Source organism: Zootoca vivipara, chromosome 2, assembly GCF_965207765.1.
Source record: "Zootoca vivipara chromosome 2, rZooViv2.hap1.1, whole genome shotgun sequence".
NCBI classification, from domain to species: Eukaryota; Metazoa; Chordata; class Lepidosauria; order Squamata; family Lacertidae; genus Zootoca; species Zootoca vivipara.
Genome location: NC_142584.1, coordinates 65,321,990 through 65,339,618, shown reverse-complemented (window position 1 = coordinate 65,339,618; position 17,629 = coordinate 65,321,990). Strand labels below are relative to the sequence as shown.

Sequence of the window (17,629 nt, the reverse complement as noted above, 5' to 3'; positions counted from 1 at the left end):
GAGGCAATATTTTCTGCAGTATATACAGTAGCAAGGAGGCTCCTCCATCACAAGGAGACAGAAGAGAGGCCAGCGAGTTCCATGAGCAAGTCTGTGCTCTCAACTTGCATACGCCTAAGAAAATTACACAACTGAGACACTCCTTGTTAGCTGGAAAGACTTCAGAAGGCAGCTTTCCTTACCTCATGAACATCCCATTGCACTAAAGGGCAAGAAGACTGAATCTGCCTTAGTACAGACAACAGCTGCAGTTATTAAGAGAGGCCTGCATCTGTAAAATGTGCAGGCTGCCTTTCAGAGCTCTGTGGGCTCTAGCTGCAACACACAGCTCATCGTTTAACACTTGCAGTGTCCTCAAGGCAGGCAGATACCATCCCCATTAACACTGACAAAATGACAGCCTTGGCTCAACAAAAATGTCTGCAGTCCTTTTACGTTAGCTCAACTTCTCTGCCTGCCTTCCCGTCGCTGCTGCTGCAGTTACCTCGTGTGGCTATTGCAAGAGACATATCCCTCACTGGCACAGTCACAAACACTCCTCCACAGTGACCCAAGGCAAGCCTTAGATGCTGTGCGGAAGACAGTATCGAGTCCCGATTGCTGCTGCAACATGACCCAAGGGAATTTCGCTACAGCTGTGTGCACACAGGTTAGGTCAGGCCATCATCTGGGCCAGTAAGACACTTGACAGTCAGAGGTGTTAGCACAGGCACACTAGAGGCAGAGTTTATTACACTACGCAGGCTAACAACCCTGGAGAAGAACCCCTGTGGTTAAGAATGTCAACCAGCTCCTTATAAAAAACAAAAAACAAAATACCACTGTTACCCCCGTTCTCCTTTGGTCATTACAAAGCAAAAGAAATATTTAAGAGATTTATACAGAGTGAGAAGCTGGAAGGAAAAAAAGACCCTCTGCCCGTCCCTCCCCTACCTGGGCAGAAGACAACCTGGCCCACAGGTACGGTGTCCTTTAGCTGTCACAAGCAGCAAAACATCAGGTGTTCTAATGTCAGAATGTTGGGGTATATTATTTCCAATAAAAGCAGTATTTACCAAGAGCTGCCATTTCTCCCACTCTCTCGGGAGGGCAAACCGGGGCCCCTCCCATCGGCCCTCTGGATGTAAAAGGGGTTGCGTGTGCGTGAGTGTGCAGTTTCTCCCGCCAGTGCAGACATACGGCGTGGCTGGCCCAGGCCACAGAGTCTCTGATCCCTCATGTGTACGCAGCAGTCTTTTAAAAAAAATATTGTATTATAGTAGGAATTTCTCTTTCCATCTCTGTATTTTGGGAAAACGTCAATCGTCCGAGAGGTCCTGCACAAAGAGAACTTCCGTGTGGCTGAGTCCAGCTTCTTGCAGCGTGGGGGGGTTGGGCCACTCCTCTGTCGGAAGGCAGGGCAGGACGCGGCGAGGGAAGTTGGCCTCAATCTGGAACTTCTCCGGGCTCTCTTTCAAAGAGAATAGGAAGTCATGGATCACCTAAGGAGGTAGTAGACAGTTATTCACCAAATGACGGAATGCCTTGCAACTGAGAGCAGAAAGCAGATGAAGGCCCAGATCCTCACACTGCAACACTCTTCTCTGTTTATGGAAAGAATACACAGTAAGATGGCCATTTTTTTCATGATCATCTTAGATGGAGACCTCCATGCAATCACAACATACCTAATTTGTATAAAATGTTGCTTGAGCAGTAAGTTTCCTCATATATCCACTGTTCCTAAGAGCAGAACTTGTCGTGGAACACTCATGCTAAAGGAAATGTGGAGGAGATGAACAGTGTGGGAGGTGCTGGAGCCTATAGGGGGAAGGGGGAACTAGAAATATCTCCACCCTCTTTCCTCCAGCAGGAGCCTCCATTGGATCTCAGTGTCTTGCATGAATTGAAGTGAATTGAATTATATTCATGGAAGGGACACACTGGGTTCAACCCACTCCTCCTTAAGGGCCTGCATGATGCAACAAAGAGATAGCCTAGTCTCCATGTGGGAGATCCAGGTTAGAATCCCTAATAAGTTACAAAGCAAAGTGAGTAGTCCAGGGTGTAGACCATTGGTTAGGTTAAGATAAGAGGCTTTGCAAAAATGGTATGGGTATTACTGCACTGCTCAGCTCCACCATTCCTTCACTTCTGCATACTGGGTCTCCCCTTTATCTGTATGAATCGCCAGCTGCTAAAGCAGTTTCAGAGCTCAATTTCTGCTTCTCAAATAATTCTCAGCCACAAAATTTTGCCCCATCCTTACTGCTAAAGACTGTGTAAAATGGAATCGCCTCTCCACCCTGGAGTCATTGGGCATTTTGAAGACGATCTTGACACTTTCCGGGTCATCAGGATGCGGCTCTGGTGGAAGACATTCAGATTTCCGTTCCTTCTCCTCCTGCAGAGTCTTCAGGGATAAAATGGAAATATGAATAAATGGCAGCAGTTCCAACAGTAAGACAAAATCCAAATACAGCTGTAGCCACTAGATCAGCACAGCAGCAGTCAATGGAACTAAGCATATCAATAGTTGCTGTCACCTCATCTCAAATGGGCCTCAAAATTAGATTGCCGAGTCATATTCCAATATGTAGAATTCCAGCAAGAGCCTTTATAAGGTTTGCAGAAAGGTGTGTAGAGTGTTCATAAGTAGGCATAACCCGGCCAGTTACTGCATTCATTTGGAGTCAAAAAGTTAACTCAAGAAACCGCCACTCATTGGAACTCTTGCTGAGTGATGCTCTCTGTTGGGACTAACAAGGCTATACCCAAAGCTTTATCAGTCTTCCAGCAGAAAGTGTAGTGTGTACACTTGTTTCTGGTGCCTTGGTCCAAAGGAAGGGAACTGTGAAGAACTGCATCCTGGGATGATGGAAAGCCCATTATGAAAATACAAATATAGGTCATCCTCCCACCCAATGTTGCCTGTAATGACCTTCAACACAAAGTTTATTCCTATTAAAACATTCATTTTTGCATGTATTCTAAAATAATTTATCTTTCAAATAGAACAATATTTGTTAATGGGAATCTACTACCCTTAATCATGTTCTAACCTACAATCGTAACTTGTTTTGCGACCGGGATCCGTTCCGGAGCTCTGGTCGCTAGCCGAAAAGGACGCAGGGCAAAGTACCGCATCTGCACATGCGCACGGAACGGTTTGTGCTTCTGTGCATGCCCGAGTGGCAAACCAGAAGTAACCTGTTCTGGTACTTCCGGGGTTTGTCGCAGACGTTTGCCGGAATGGACGCTATGCGAGGTGGACGTTCGTGGAGGTATTACTGTTATCAGTGGAAGACTTAAGGCATTAAAAGCAAGCTTTCATATGAAGCCTTCTGAAAGTGAGGTCCTTATTTAAAGCAACTATTTCAAAGTGAACTTTAGCTTCTTCAGCCCTGTCTGGTCACCATCCTTTCACCCACTGGTGCAAATTGAAGGACTTCACCTTCCAACCAGTTCGCTTCCTCCCTAAAATGATTTGCTAAAAGACACAGTACAGTACAGTGGTACCTCTACTTACGAATTCAATGCGTTCCGAACGCACATTCGTAAGTCAAAAAAATTTGTAAGTCAAATCCCATAGGAATGCAACCTATCTAAAAATTCGTAAGTAGAAAAAATCCTATCTAAACCGCATCCAAGATGGCGGACGGAGCTCCATTCGTAAGTAGAGGTACCTCTGTAATAACAACAGCCATGAATTACAGCCATCAAGAGAATGGAAACTAGTAAATGGATCTTGCAACTAAACATTGTTGCTTTATTCTGCAAGTGACTGTGCTACTTGTAAATATAAACTCTATTAATGGGGGGGGGGGGACACTATCTGTGACATGATCTGAATTCTCTAAAATAAACTTGTTCACTGATCAGTATTTTAATGGATTAATTTACAGGATCTGAATCCTGGCTCATACTGTACTATGAAATGCAGACTAATCAACTAGGAGTGGTCTTGCACAAACTAGTAACTGCTCTTGTTTCCAAAGTGCCAGTACAGTAGTACCTCGACTTCTGAATGCCTTGACTTCCGAAGTCAGCAAACCCTTGACTTCCGAAGTCAGCAAACCCGTTCTACGCATGCGCAAAGCGCAAAATCACACTTCACGCATGCGCAAAATGGACGCTTCAACATCCGAAGGTTTCGACTTACGAAGAGCGCCGCGGAACGGATCGCCTTCGTAAGTCGAGGTACCACTGTACTAAATTTGCAGTAATATAAGGCCATCTACAAGAGCCAGTCATTCCCACCTGCATTCGTAGCTGAGGCATCTATTCTTATTATGAAAATTGCACCTGAGACCTGTGATTCACTGCTATTGACACATTCAATTCTCACCCGCCGTCGTCTCTCCTCTGCTAGCTTCTGCTGCTGCACCTCTTCCTCCTTCCTCTTCTTCTTTTCCCGCTCTTCCTTTTTCTTGCGGTCTTTCTCCTGATCAGCCCGTAATGAAGCCAGGTATGCCTCATCTTGCTGTTGTCTAAGGACCTGAGTTTGGTTTCTCTCTTCTCTAAGATAAAAGGGGAAATGTATTAGTGCTAAACTGACAAGAACTGCTACAACAACACCTGAAATTTCAGATTTTTACTAGGGGAAAGTTATATTTCTAACTGGGAGGGTTGTCCCAGTGGTTCTGCATTACAACTAGGCATAGCAGCATTTTCTTATTTGGATGTGGGAACAGCAGCTGCTGCTCCTCCTTTTCTTTCTTGATACCAAGTAGCAGCAGCAGCTTCTCTCTCAAAGAGCTTGTGCTCCTTCTGTTCCAATTGCTGGCTCAGTGGAGTAAGTAGGTGGCAGCAGCAAAGAGCAGCAAGCACCTCCTCTTGTGGACCTCTACCTGGGCCCTTGCCCATGCTGACCTATGATGCCTGAATCTTAAGGTGCTTTGAGATGCAAGCAAGAATCTGGGGGGGGGGGAATACCCAACGGCTAGTATCTCTAAGAATACAGGTCTCTCCCTGTGAACAGCACCAGCAGTCCACTTCTTCTTAGTGACAAAGCAACCTGGTGCCAGAAATCACCAGTATGCCAATTGGAGTTAAGAACTAGAGGCAATCCCTTCCCATCCAACACTAACACACTATTGTTGAAAGCCTGCAATCTCTCTCAATCTGTTATATCCTACATTAGCAATTTCTGCCATAGCAACACAATTTGCCAGCAACATATATGAATACAAGTCATATAATTAAACAGATAGCTGAGGTTTACGGGCTATATATTTTTCTTCTCTTTTACTCTATGCCCAGATAATTAAATCAGGTTGAACAGTTGGTAGTTTTGCCACAAAAGAGGTAATCACAGATTTCATTAAGTACTGTAAGGTGGAGAGTGGAGATGGCCTCTCTTGTTTTTGACCTAGTACCTTTCCAGGCGCTCAGATACCAAGTATGTCTGGTTGGCATCCATGATAAATGTCAGCTGGTTAATGAGGTCATCAGGTTGGATGAGTCCTTCTAACCTCCCAACTACAGTCATTCTACGATCTTTCAGCATGATCATTGCCAGGAATGGGTAGGTGTTCTCACGCAGAGCCTGCGACACTAAGACAAATGCATACAATATGGTCAGCATTTGCAATCTTAGCATATAGGGCATTTACAAAGAGATGAAGCTGCATTAAACTCTGTCAGACTATCTAGCCCACTGCTATCTACTCTGGCAGTGACATTCTATGGTTTTGTGAAGTGTCTTTCTAAGCCCTGCTTATCATAGATCTTTGTATCTCCAGGCATCAGGGTTCAACTTGGGACCTTCCAGAGAGAAGTCATGTGCTCTGCCACTGAGCTGTATTCCTTTCCCTAATGCAACATGAAGACTATTCCAACTTTCAGCTTCTACAGTTCTTCTACACTTTTAAGAGGAAGTGGCCTTCTGTTCTCCACACTTGGGGTTCTAGTCCAACAGCAAATTCACACTGGAGATATGGTATCAAAGGCATATACACAACCTTCTTAGAAAACCTATGTTTTTAATGATCAACAGCATCACACAAAAGGAAACCCCTTTTCAAAATTCAGGAAGGAGGCACTAGAGAAAATATTAGAGAAAGCTATCACAATTCAGTTACAGGTGGGTAGCCGTGTTGGTCTGACGTAGTCAAAAAATTCCTTCCAGCAGCACCTTAAAGACCAACTCTGTACAGAGAATGGAGAAGGAGCCCTTGCCTCAGAAAAGATGGAAGTGCTGTTGCTTATTAGGAAATGAGTGTTGAGGGATGGTGGGACTACAACTCCCACCATCCCTAGCTAACAGGACCAGTGGTCAGGGATGATGGGAATTGTAGTCCCAAAACAGCTGGAGGGCCGCATTTGGCCATCGCTGACGTAGATGGTTCGTTTCCAATATAGTAAAAGCGTGCAGAATAAAATACCAAACAGACACAACAGCTTATTTTGACAGCCTGATCCTAAACACATTTGCTTGACTATAGTCCACCAGTTCAAAAGCATTTCTTTTCATCATGTAAGATTACAGTTCAAGGCTGCAATCCAATGCATACTTACTCTAGACTGCGCCACTGATTAGACAGTAACTCTAAGTAAACATGCTTAGGACTGGGCTGCAAGTGTTTATAAAATGTTAGGTTAAGGCAGAGTTGTAATCAAAACACGTACCTCTATATCCTTCTGGTTTATTTGTGGAACAAGCCCAGAAAAGCATCCTTGTATTTATGAGGGCGATCACTTCAGGTGCACAAAGCGTGTTGCTGTTCGGAGAGGATAAAAGATTAACTCACTTGAAACCACACCCAGAACTCACACCACCATTTATATATTAAAAAAAAATCTGACGTAACTTACCGACAGAATTCATCAGTGTCTTGATGGTCATCGCCATGAAGGTAAACAAGGAGGAAGCGTAGCTCCCTCTTTGCATCATTCAGTGCCTTGAGAGAAGAAACATAAGGATGTTTTAGAGAGATGAAATCTGGACAATTTGGCACTGTGCCCGAGTGAAAAAAGTCGTATCAGATCATAGCATGTACACAAAGACTATACCTGTGTATTTTTTTTGCCAAATCATGCATAGCAAACCTTCCTCATTGGCTAAGGAGCACTGTGGCTGTGCTCTTGGCTTTCCTTCTCCAGCTGTGCTGTGCTAGACTAAGTAGTGAGTCTTTGATAAGGTCACCCAAGGCAGACTGTTCTATTATTAGCACCACTAGAACCACGCATTGAAAAACTGAAGTTAGTAGCAGAGTGATTCCATTTCCCATACATTGTAACATAGGCAACAGCTAACAAAACGTAACTTCCAATTAAATATCTCAAGTTACTATTTTATATTTCAAGTTACCTACAATATATGTTTGCAACATTTTTGCCCCAAGGGATAATTTAAGATTACTCTTCCAAGAGTCGCCACTTCCAGACAGGACAACACCACGTAACTCTTGTACATCTCTCATGTACATCCTCTTGTACCAACCTGACTGTATGTTCCCTGGTAGAAGACAGGATGTATTCTTCCAAATTTTTCTTCAAACATATGAATAAATGAAACAATATCACCAACAGGGTCAGTGACCCGGCTACGAGGATCAGGGCGTATGAAACGCAAAGCAAACCTAGGAAAGAGTATATAATTGAAATATCAGCTACTGGATATTCTAGCACCTTCGGAAGACGAGTGGGATGACTTCAGTCTAATGTTTATATATGTTTCTATCACCCGTATTTACAACACAAAAACCCATATTAAAGATTTCTTAACAAAAATCAACCATGCCACAAAGTAAACACCTTTGTTTAAAAACATTGCTGGACCATACCAAGATTTACAGAGCCCAGCAAGTTTACAAGATTTCCAGTGCTAACTTGTCTTAATTTTATATTGCTAAACTTTGTTTTGCAACCATCTAATGACTAGAAACAAATAAATGAACTGATCAATGCCCGAGAACTACTAAGTGGGCCTTCAGAAATTGACCACTAATCTACCAGTAAACCAGTATCTAGCCTCCTGCCCACTTCTGCCATAGAATGTTACCTTAGCTAAGGAGTAGTGGCAAACTTCAGAATAAAGCAATAAACTCAACATATGCAAACATAATCAAGTGTGCACTTACCTAAATATATCAAGTAATGTGTAATATGTAAATCGGAATGGAAGCATTATCAAATAGTAACCCCAACCTAACAAGCCCTGAAATGACAAAGAGAGAGTTAGGTCCTTTTCACGCCATTCCTTTGAAGTACAGTGGTACCTCGGTTTACAAACAGCCCTGTTAATGAACTATTCGGTTTATGAACTCCCCAAAACCAGTAGTGTTGAACTTTACCTTGGTCTACAAATGGAAGCCGAACAGTAGAAGGGCACCGGCGGTGGGATGCCTCATTAGGGAAAGCGCACCTTGATTTAAGAACGGATTTGGTTTAAGAACAGACTTCAGGAAGAGATTAAATTCGTAAACCGAGGTACCACTGTACCAGCTTAAATGTATTTTATCTTGAAGCAGCTATGTTAATGAATTTTTTTTGATACTGAGGAATTGCTAACCTCAGAGATACAATTCCTAGATGTTGGTTCTCATCAGCTACAAGTGTTTTTCTATTCCTTCCCTCCACCTCCCACCCCAGCTTGAGGCATATTTAAATAATTACCAAATGTTTGGTTTTTAAATATCATCTTCCTTTGCTGTTCTGCTTTTCATTTTTATAACAGCACAGCAAAAGTAATCACACAGCCTCTTATAGAAAAGAAGTTCCCATTCAAGGTAACATCTGCAGGAAAGTATTTTCCTTGTAGGTGCTTTATTGTTTCATAGAACTGACACAGAGAAAACATTCTTCCCTAGTTAAGCTAATCTCAGTTATAGAACTTGCCCTTGGTTGCGGCCTTGAAACAACATAGCTGTAGATCCTGTGGTCGGCAGTGTTGACCTGTAGCGGTCTAGAAGGTGGTGGATTGAAGACACTTGGGACACCCTCTTGTTCATTCAATCGGTCCTGAACAGCTGCCTACGGAGCAGGTAACAATAACTGGTTAGCATATTTTACCTATCACACAGAAAATTCTTTTGGAAAGTATATAGACAAAAAAATAAAAGGATGACTAAGGTATCTAATACAGTGGTACCACGAGTTACAAATACCTCAGGTTACAAACGCTTCAGGTTACAAACTCCGCTAACCTGTTGAAAACTTTGCCCCAGTATGAGAACAGAAACTGTGTGCCGGTGGCACAGCGGCAGCAAAAGGTCCCATTAGGGAAAGCACGCCTCTAGTTAAGAACAGTTTCAGGTTAAGAACGGACTTCCGGAACGAATTAAGTTCGTAACTAGAGGTACCACTGTAGTCAGGAATACAGCAACACTAAAATGCTTTGCTGAGCTCTTTGCATCATCCCCTGACCATCAGAATTCCACAGAGCAAAATAAAAATACAGATTTATTCAAATTAGGTAAAATGCTAATTTTGTATAATCAATATCAGTAGAGGCTACAAAATTTGGGTTTTGTGTGTGCAGAATTTGGATCCTCATTCAAGGCCCTTCTTTGTGTGTCCTCTGCAAGGGTGGTGCAGAGGATGGTAACAAAAGAAGGGGTCTTGTCAGGGGTGGCTCTGACTTTGGCCTGACTTCAGAGGCACATAGTCATTGGGCTGTATCCAATGGTGGGATGTATTCACCCCACCGCAATGACATTAGGCTAATGTCTTTGGAAACCTGTACAGGAGCAGAGGCTTCCATTAGTTGAATGGGGAAGGAACTTTTGTATATCCACCTTCCCCATCCACCCACACCCCTGCTCCAGAGGGATAGTGGGAAGTGCCACAGAAGACTATTGGATCAAAGAGCCTTTTGTCAGAGGAGATGGATACCATCAACTGTTTTAATCAGTGCAACAAGCAAGCCGCAAGTGAGACAGTACCTCTATGTTCCAGTTGTGTTGTTCCAGTGTATGACGGCACTGGTCCATGGACTCTATGCCAGTCAGGTCCTGGGGGCAAGAAATGGGGTGGGAGAACTTAAGTCAAAACAATACACAATACAGTCCTCAAATCAAATTTAATTTTGTTTCTCATTTAAGCCACTTCCATTTGGAAATCCGAATTCAACGCATTTGTAAACAAACTGCCTCACAAAAGGAGCAAACATTAAACTTTGAGTCTTGAGATTCCCTTTCTACAAGACAGCTGGTCACACTAGAACCTGAGAAACCAGGATTCAAATTCCCACTCGGCCATAAAGCTCATTGGGTGACCCTGAGCTAGTCACTGCCTCTCAGCCTAAACCACCTCACTGGGTTGTTGTGGGGATTAAATAACAGAGGGGAGAGCCATGTACACCACCTCAAACTCATTGGAGATAAGGTGGGATATAAGTGCAATCAATCAATAGAATACAATTATTCTGATTTTTCCTTCCCCTCTCTGAGCTCTCTTATTTCTAAAGAAAAAGTCCTACTAGAGTTACAGCACTGTGATTAAACACTTTACTGCTTTTCATTAGCACTTCTTTTTCCAGTTTATTTTGAGCTTTTAATTTATTAGCATTCTCTGTCCAAATTGTGATTTAGCTCCAATCTGCTCTTTGTAGACATGAGTTCATACATTTATCATCAGAATGACAGTAGGTATGCTTTCAACCAAGGATATATTGCCACTATATGTAATGCCACACTGCACTAACAGAATGCATGCAGGCACACAGAAATAATTCAACAGAAGCCCTCAGGCTGTAGCATTCCACTCTGCTAGTTAGGCTGGTATTCCTGGCCTTGTTTCATCTTTGCTCAACCTTAAATTGTGCTGGACACGTGAGGTAACAAGATTTGCTCTGCAAACCAGTGAATTACAGTGGTACCTCGGGTTACAGACGCTTCAGGTTACAGACTCCGCTAACCCAGAAATAGGACCTTGGGTTAAGAACTTTGCTTCAGGATGAGAACAGAAATCGCACGGTGGTGGCACGGGAGTGCCCATTAGCTAAAGTGGTACCTCAGGTTAAGAACAGTTTCAGGTTAAGAACGGACTTCCAGAACAAATTAGGTTCTTAACCCGAGCTACCACTGTATTGCCCAATTAGTTCTTCAGAGATAATTTCTTATAATATTCCTAGTTAGCAGCATAATACTTAGAACAGCATAATTCTTCCTCTCACAACACTGACAGAGCAAGTCTCACAAATAAGCCTCCGAACAGGATTTACAATGTTCATTCCCTAGAAATTCAACTACAGTAATTTAGATGCCTTTCTGAAACATATTCATGAATGGGCATGTGCACCTACTGTTTCTTCACATTTCTAGACTGACAGTTGACCTTTTCAGTGTGCTTAAAATGGTACTGTTGTTTACAAATCTACAAAGTTCAAATGCTCATTTGCACTTCCATACAGCTAGAACTGCTGCAACATGCACTAAAATTGGATGCCAGAATTTTCTGTTTAAAAGTACGTAAAGGACTGTAGCAGCTTTATGTGACAAAACAAACTCTACACAGCAGTGTTTTCATATAGGTCTCAATAGAGGTGTTGGGCATTTCAAATTATACACACTTTAGCAATAAACCCTCTTTTCTCCCTATAAGTGTAACATAATGCAGCTGTCATGTCTTGTAAGCTTTCTTCCTCAGAACCACCATTACAACAGATGGGGACAACAGCCTACATGTTTCCATGTCTACTGGATTGCCATGCAAGTGCCAAACCTGGTATATCTTCTGCCAAATTTGGCATTCTGAGAATCTCAGCTTTTGTGTTAATGTGTCTATGCGTATAACATTTTTCTCATTTATCTGTAACTACTTTACTCAAGGTCAGAATGAAAAACAGGCACAAAACTATCTGCTAATGCTGTTCTATTCCGTGTTTTTTAAAATAATATTTTTATTATTTATTATTAGTTTTAAATTACAGTACAATAATAGCCTCATTATAACAATACCAATTTATAGTACAATTATTAATACCAATCATGCAAATACCAAATTATATAATTAAAGTGGCCCCCTGCATGCTAGATTTAATGATTTTCTTTAATTCTGCATTCTAAAGTCTAACTAGTTTCAATTATATTCCGGTCATAATAATAATAATCCCTTATACAACAACTGCAATATTAATAACTTCTATTCGTGTTGACACATTAAATGATTTATAAAGCTTCAAGTGAGGAACTCAAACTATATCCTTGTTCTTCCTGTGTGTGGTAATTATTCTGTGTGTAGCATTTCTTCCTGTCCTTGTAAGATGTTATGTCTCCTCCCACCCCACTTGTTGCTGTAATACATCATGCCTAGGGCGGAGCTGATATCCCGTTGTTGTTCCAGAAATTTCTCCATCGCTCTGTCCCATGCTTCGTTGTTTTCCACTGAGAACTTTAACAACAGCTGCAAAAGTTGCTCTGTCCCAGTAAATAAACTGTTTTCACCATTTCCCCTCTCAGCCTGGGAAGAAGAGCGGTCTGTCAAACTGCAGATGACTCAATAAAGAACCTTATCAGTTCCTTGGCGGCTCACAGACTCCTTTCAACCTTCCTTCCAGCTGAAGATATATGGCCAGTTTCCTTCCAATTAAATTAAATTCCAAGTCCTCTTAGCATTATTCAGTTCACTTCGTAGATAAAAAAAGGATGGGGAAGAGTCAGCTCTAAGTTTCCATTGTAAACATTTTGCAAAATAGAGCTTCCCTCCCTTTTTCCTTTTTTTACACACAGTTCCATTTGATGTTATATACCATATTTATAATCCAATTTCTTCCATCATCACCTGTACAAATATAATTTAAACCAACATTCCGGGGAGGGTTGCTGAATCATAACCGTAGAGAAGAAAACTTTAAATAAAGAAACCATAGTCTCCCCTCCCCCCCATTTTTTGCATCAGATGAAGTCTGATCACAAATTCAAACCTTAAAGTCCTTGCAGTTGGTTTGTTCTGCAGTTTGTCCTCTCATCTCTTCTACCATGCACCCGTGGACTAAATTAACAGGAGAACCTCTGCTTCTTAATGGCGGCATTGGAGGGTTTTTGGCAGATGAAGTGCTTTTGCACCTCCCGCATTCCATACTAGAGTGAGAGCTAGGTACCAAGACAAACTGCGAGTGAAGCCCGCCCGCCCCGTTCCAGGGGGAATTTGCAAGGATGATATACCCTCAATCATCCTTGTTTTTCCTTTGGCTATAATCTCCCACTGTCATGGGGGCTGCCTCCATTAAGGCAAAGTGGAACCAGAAGCCCTCTTCAGTGTTATAACCATGAAACTGCACAACATTTGTGAAGCACTGGAACATTTCCCACACTACTGTTTGTGAAGATGCAATCCAAAACAGAATTCTGTATTGGCTAACTCCTGCAAATATATTCCATGGCTTAAAGATAGCTATAAGATCAGATCACTAAATCTGATGGGTGCATTCTCATCTAAGATTCCAGTCATCAACTTCGCCTATCCACCGCTGACTTGAAGGGCCTCTTGCATACATACAGCAGGACCCCCTTTACAGCAGCCATGGAAAATAACTGGCACATCACCAGCTATTTTCAAAGGACCAAAGGACAGAAAAAATGCATTTTAATTGCTTGAAATAATGCTTTTTGTTCATTTTAGTTTTGCAGTACCGTAAATGAAAATGTTCTAACATCGCATTAGAATATGCCCCTTGTGGTCAACTGTACCATTCATTCTGAAGGGTTTTTCAGGTTAAATGTCTAACTAACAAATGATTTTACTAATAAAGAAGCTGAATAAATACCATTGTATGTGTATTTCTAACACTAGAGTATTTACTGCTTTGAGGTGCAATTCAGAAGGTGCTTAGATAGAACCACTGAGCCAAGCAGAAAGGAGAGTGGAACCACAGTAGACACAAAGCAACTAGTGGCACTGAACTACCTTATCCAGGGTGGTTCAGTGCAAAGCAAAGGTCAGTCAAGTTATTTTAGCAATAGAGACAGAAAATCCCACAAAATTTCCCCTACCTTCCCCATATGCCATGGACCCAAACCTGACCAGGCTTGCAACTGGTGTTTAGTAAAAATTTACACATGCTAAATGCATTCATACATTTAACGTCACATTTGGTTTTGCTCTATAATATCATACAAGTGAAACATTTCCAAGAAGCCTGTAACTAGCTCTGCTGTTAACTCCCAAACCATTGCCAAATTCCAGAGAATTATGTTTCCAAGGTGAGGAGCACCTGACTCTAACAGAACAAAAGCCTTTGCCAGGCTGAGAATTTGTTTTTGTACAAGTGCAGCAATCAAAGACTGAACATGATATAGATGACAGATACAATTTGGTAAAGTTTCTCATAGGGTAGTTAATTTAAGAAAGTTCTTTTCCCCTGGATACCAGCTGCAGGTTCACTTTAAGTTATAGATGGGATATACAATGGTATTATCAATAAAGTTCCAAGTTTTCATTCTTTGTTATTAGTAAGAGTACTTACTACCATAGGGCACCAAATCTTTTAATTCTGTAGTGAACCTACAGACCATACATACATGGTTGGCTGTCAGCCAATCCAATCAACACCTCCACAGGTAGGAGGCAATCCAGTGCTGGACAGTCTGCTGCCTGAAGGATACCTTTGAAGGTACAGATCAGACTGGCCAACAGCTGACCCACTGTGTAATTTCACTTTGAAAGGCACAGATGTGGGCCTCATTCCCCCCGCCCCGCATCGTGGGACACCGGACTTGACAGAAAATGTCGTCAGCCCTTTAATTCGAATAAAATTCAAGAAAAAATAAATCTCTCAGCATTCTCCCCAAATTTCTACTTTAATAATAGCTAATTAAGTATTGTTTTACATATTTTTCAAGTCACCATCTGACACTTGTTTGGTTCAGAGCTGACCATTCCATTCTAAACAATGAGGGAAATACACAGAGACAAGAATAGCATCAACATAGAATGTACAGAGCAGGTGAAATTCCATTTATCTGGAACACTGTACCTATGCATGAAACTGAGCCTTACAACAGTGATATGCAGACTCTGTAATATGGGGTGGAGAATCTTCTCAGCCCAAGGGCCACATTCCCTCAGGGGAAGCTTTCAAGAGGCTGCATGCCAGTGATGGGAGGGCCCAGAACAAACATCTGCAGGGCAACAGATGGGACTCTTATCTTTGTACAGCAGGCTACATTCCAGCCAAGTAAAAAACCTGAAGTTTCTACACACCTCCATCTGGGCAACCAAGAGACATTCTTAGGACACATTCTAGCCAGACAAAAGCACTTGAGGAGGGATCAGAGCCAGTGTGGAGTGTGGCCTAGGCAGGCCTAGAAGTCAGAGAGGCCACATTTACGTCCTGGGCTCAAGGAGATAAAATATCTTTGAAGCAATCTCTGGAAATGCATTACTTTAGACTAAATGCATATATGGTCACTTTCTTCTCCCCATTATAGCCAATTTATGTTTCTAGAAGAAATCTTAACAAAACCATATATTTTCGAAATTCCCATTATTTCAAATGCATGATTCAATATACACCAGATCAGCAGTACAGTCACCTGCTCAGCATTTGTTCTAGGTGAGCAGCTGAACAACAAATTCCTATTATAATGTCATAGTATCATTTTTTTCTGGGCCAAGTGGTAATATAATAGCAATATTTTCAGTTCTCCCTCCATCCCTTTAACTATTTCAGACAAGCATGAACAGAGCAACAAGTGCAACTGACCCAGTATATCCCTCCACCCCAAACTGTCTCACTTTTTTGTCTCAAAAAAGTGAAGCACAGTGGTGTCTGCCTCACATCAATGGTGAGGTTAAGGTAAGGTAAGGTAAAGGACCCCTGGACCATTAAGTCCAGTCAAAGGTAACCAACTGGCATTTCAAAATGCAACAAACACACACTGCAAAGTATGTGGCATTTATCAAATGCCCAAGTATGGCTTAAACCGAATAATCTCTTCAAAGTAGTACAGCTAAGGTAATTTAGCAGCTTTAGAAGCAAAGAGAAAAGAAGGATTGGAAACTTAGAAGAATGAGGGATGTTTGAAGAGTACTGCTGTGTTTGGGATAGGTACTTTAGACTTGCAGTTAGTACATTTAAGAAATAGTGAACATTACATTTTGATTTAATTTTTAATATATTGTGATTATTCAAAACAATAAAAGGAGTGCTTTGACCCCAATGTGCTCTCCCAAAAGGCAAAAAAAACCCCCAACCCTCCTCCAGAAGACAAGAATTGACTAAGACCCCTGACAGAGATGTCAAATATTATGTATAACAAGAGAAAATGGAGCTTTGGGGGAGGGGAGACACGAGTTCTTGCTGTCCTTCCTCAGCCATCTCCATCCAGCTCCCCTACAACAGTGTGTGGATTTTTGATAAAATGCTCAACTCACCGTCCATAATTCTTACTGGAACCTCCCACTTCTGGCAGCAGTGAGAGAATTAAAAGTTGCAGCCATGCTAAAAATGTCAGAGCAGTACTAGCATTCCCCACTACAGTCATGTATGGAAGGTTACGATGTTAATAGAAACTGAATGGTGTAGGAGGCAGTCTTCCCCATGACTTAAAAAGAGCAAAATGTTAATCAAAGCATTCAACCCTGGCTAAACAGAAGGCCACTTGTGTGAAGTTATAACCCATCATGGGAATGAATTCCCAACATAGTGCTTTCTACTTTTAGGAAAGTCCAAAATATACTCTCTCTCAATTGTTTATGCCTAGTGGTACAAGATAGTTTAAGGCTCTCTATGGAATACTAAAGTGCAGGAGGAGGGAGGAAACAATCTCTTTTAAAAACAATTACAAAAAAATTCAAATGTTGCTCAGTGTTCTAAAGACAGGGCAGAATCTTATGCACTCATACTTGGCAGTTGAGAGCACTGGACTCTGTGGAATTTACTTCCAAGAAAATATGCATGACTGGGCGCTATAGGAGCTTGTAATTGGGATTCAACCCGCCTCTCAATAGAGCAACCTTTAAAAATAAAAAAGCGGGGGGGGGGGAGCTCCTTCTTAATATTCAGCTTAGAAACCGGGATGTCCCTCCCCCATACAGGTGTACTGACTCATTTCCTGTTTGTTGCTCTTAACCATCACAACGCATAATATCTGCCGGTGGTGATTTATTTAAATGGTACGATGCGGAAGAGCACAAAACACCGAAGCAAGCTTAACTGCTCACAGGCCGACCCCCACGGACTATACGTTGCTAGTTCCCACCCCACGGCCATACCCGCGTTCCAGGGGGGTGGGATGCAGGTCCAGGCGGCGGCCTGCCTAGGCTGGCAGCCACCAGGCCACCGATGGTCAGGCCGTGGCCGCTTCCGCCGATCGCACCCTCCGCGCCCCGCTCTCTAGCCCCGACGCCGACGCCGCCACCCCTTGCCCAGCAGAAACCTCAGGCCGGCCCGGCTGCTCTCCTCCGCCCCCCAACCCCCGGTGCCGCCCGCTCCTCTTGGCCGCCCGACACGCCGGGGACCCACGCGAGGGCTGAGGGAGGGCCCGGCCTCCCGCCGAGGCGGTCGGCATGGTTCAGCCCGCTGCGCCCCCCTCCACCGGCCGCGCCCGCGTCCAGCACCTGGAACTGGAGCAGCTTCTCGGTCTGTTCCGCCGACAGCTCCCGCTCCTCCGGAGCCGCCATTTTGCTGCTGCCTCTGACCCGCAGATGCGTCACTCCGCGGAAGTGACGTGACAATTCGAAACTTCCGACCGCGTTCCGCGCG

At 42.8% G+C, this 17,629-nt stretch overlaps 1 protein-coding gene across 1 annotated transcript; it reads right to left on the bottom strand.

Annotated features, from left to right (window-relative positions):
• Window positions 1–698: 698 nt before the first annotated feature.
• FAF2 (Fas associated factor family member 2) lies at window positions 699–17,562 on the bottom strand. Its single transcript, XM_035105812.3, has 11 exons — window positions 17,485–17,562; window positions 9,867–9,935; window positions 8,821–8,955; window positions 8,064–8,140; window positions 7,424–7,562; window positions 6,796–6,881; window positions 6,610–6,701; window positions 5,358–5,535; window positions 4,328–4,499; window positions 2,249–2,392; window positions 699–1,481 (listed from the first exon to the last, which is right to left on the bottom strand). The coding sequence occupies exons 1-11, from the start codon at window positions 17,545–17,547 to the stop codon at window positions 1,299–1,301; spliced, it is 1,338 nt and encodes a 445-aa protein (XP_034961703.1). The 5' UTR covers window positions 17,548–17,562; the 3' UTR covers window positions 699–1,298.
• Between the last annotated feature and the right edge of the window lie 67 nt (window positions 17,563–17,629).

Excerpts from the sequence above, each read along its gene's own strand:
- FAF2 (XM_035105812.3), bottom strand. The coding sequence starts at position 17,547 with ATGGCGGCTCCGGAGGAGCGGGAGCTGTCGGCGGAACAGACCGAGAAG. Across the intron at positions 8,956-9,866 it reads AACACAACTGGAACATAGAG|GCAGCTGTTCAGGACCGATT; the intron begins GTACTGTCTCAC and ends CCTGCTCCGTAG. Across the intron at positions 1,482-2,248 it reads ATTTTACACAGTCTTTAGCA|GTGATCCATGACTTCCTATT; the intron begins GTAAGGATGGGG and ends CTACCTCCTTAG.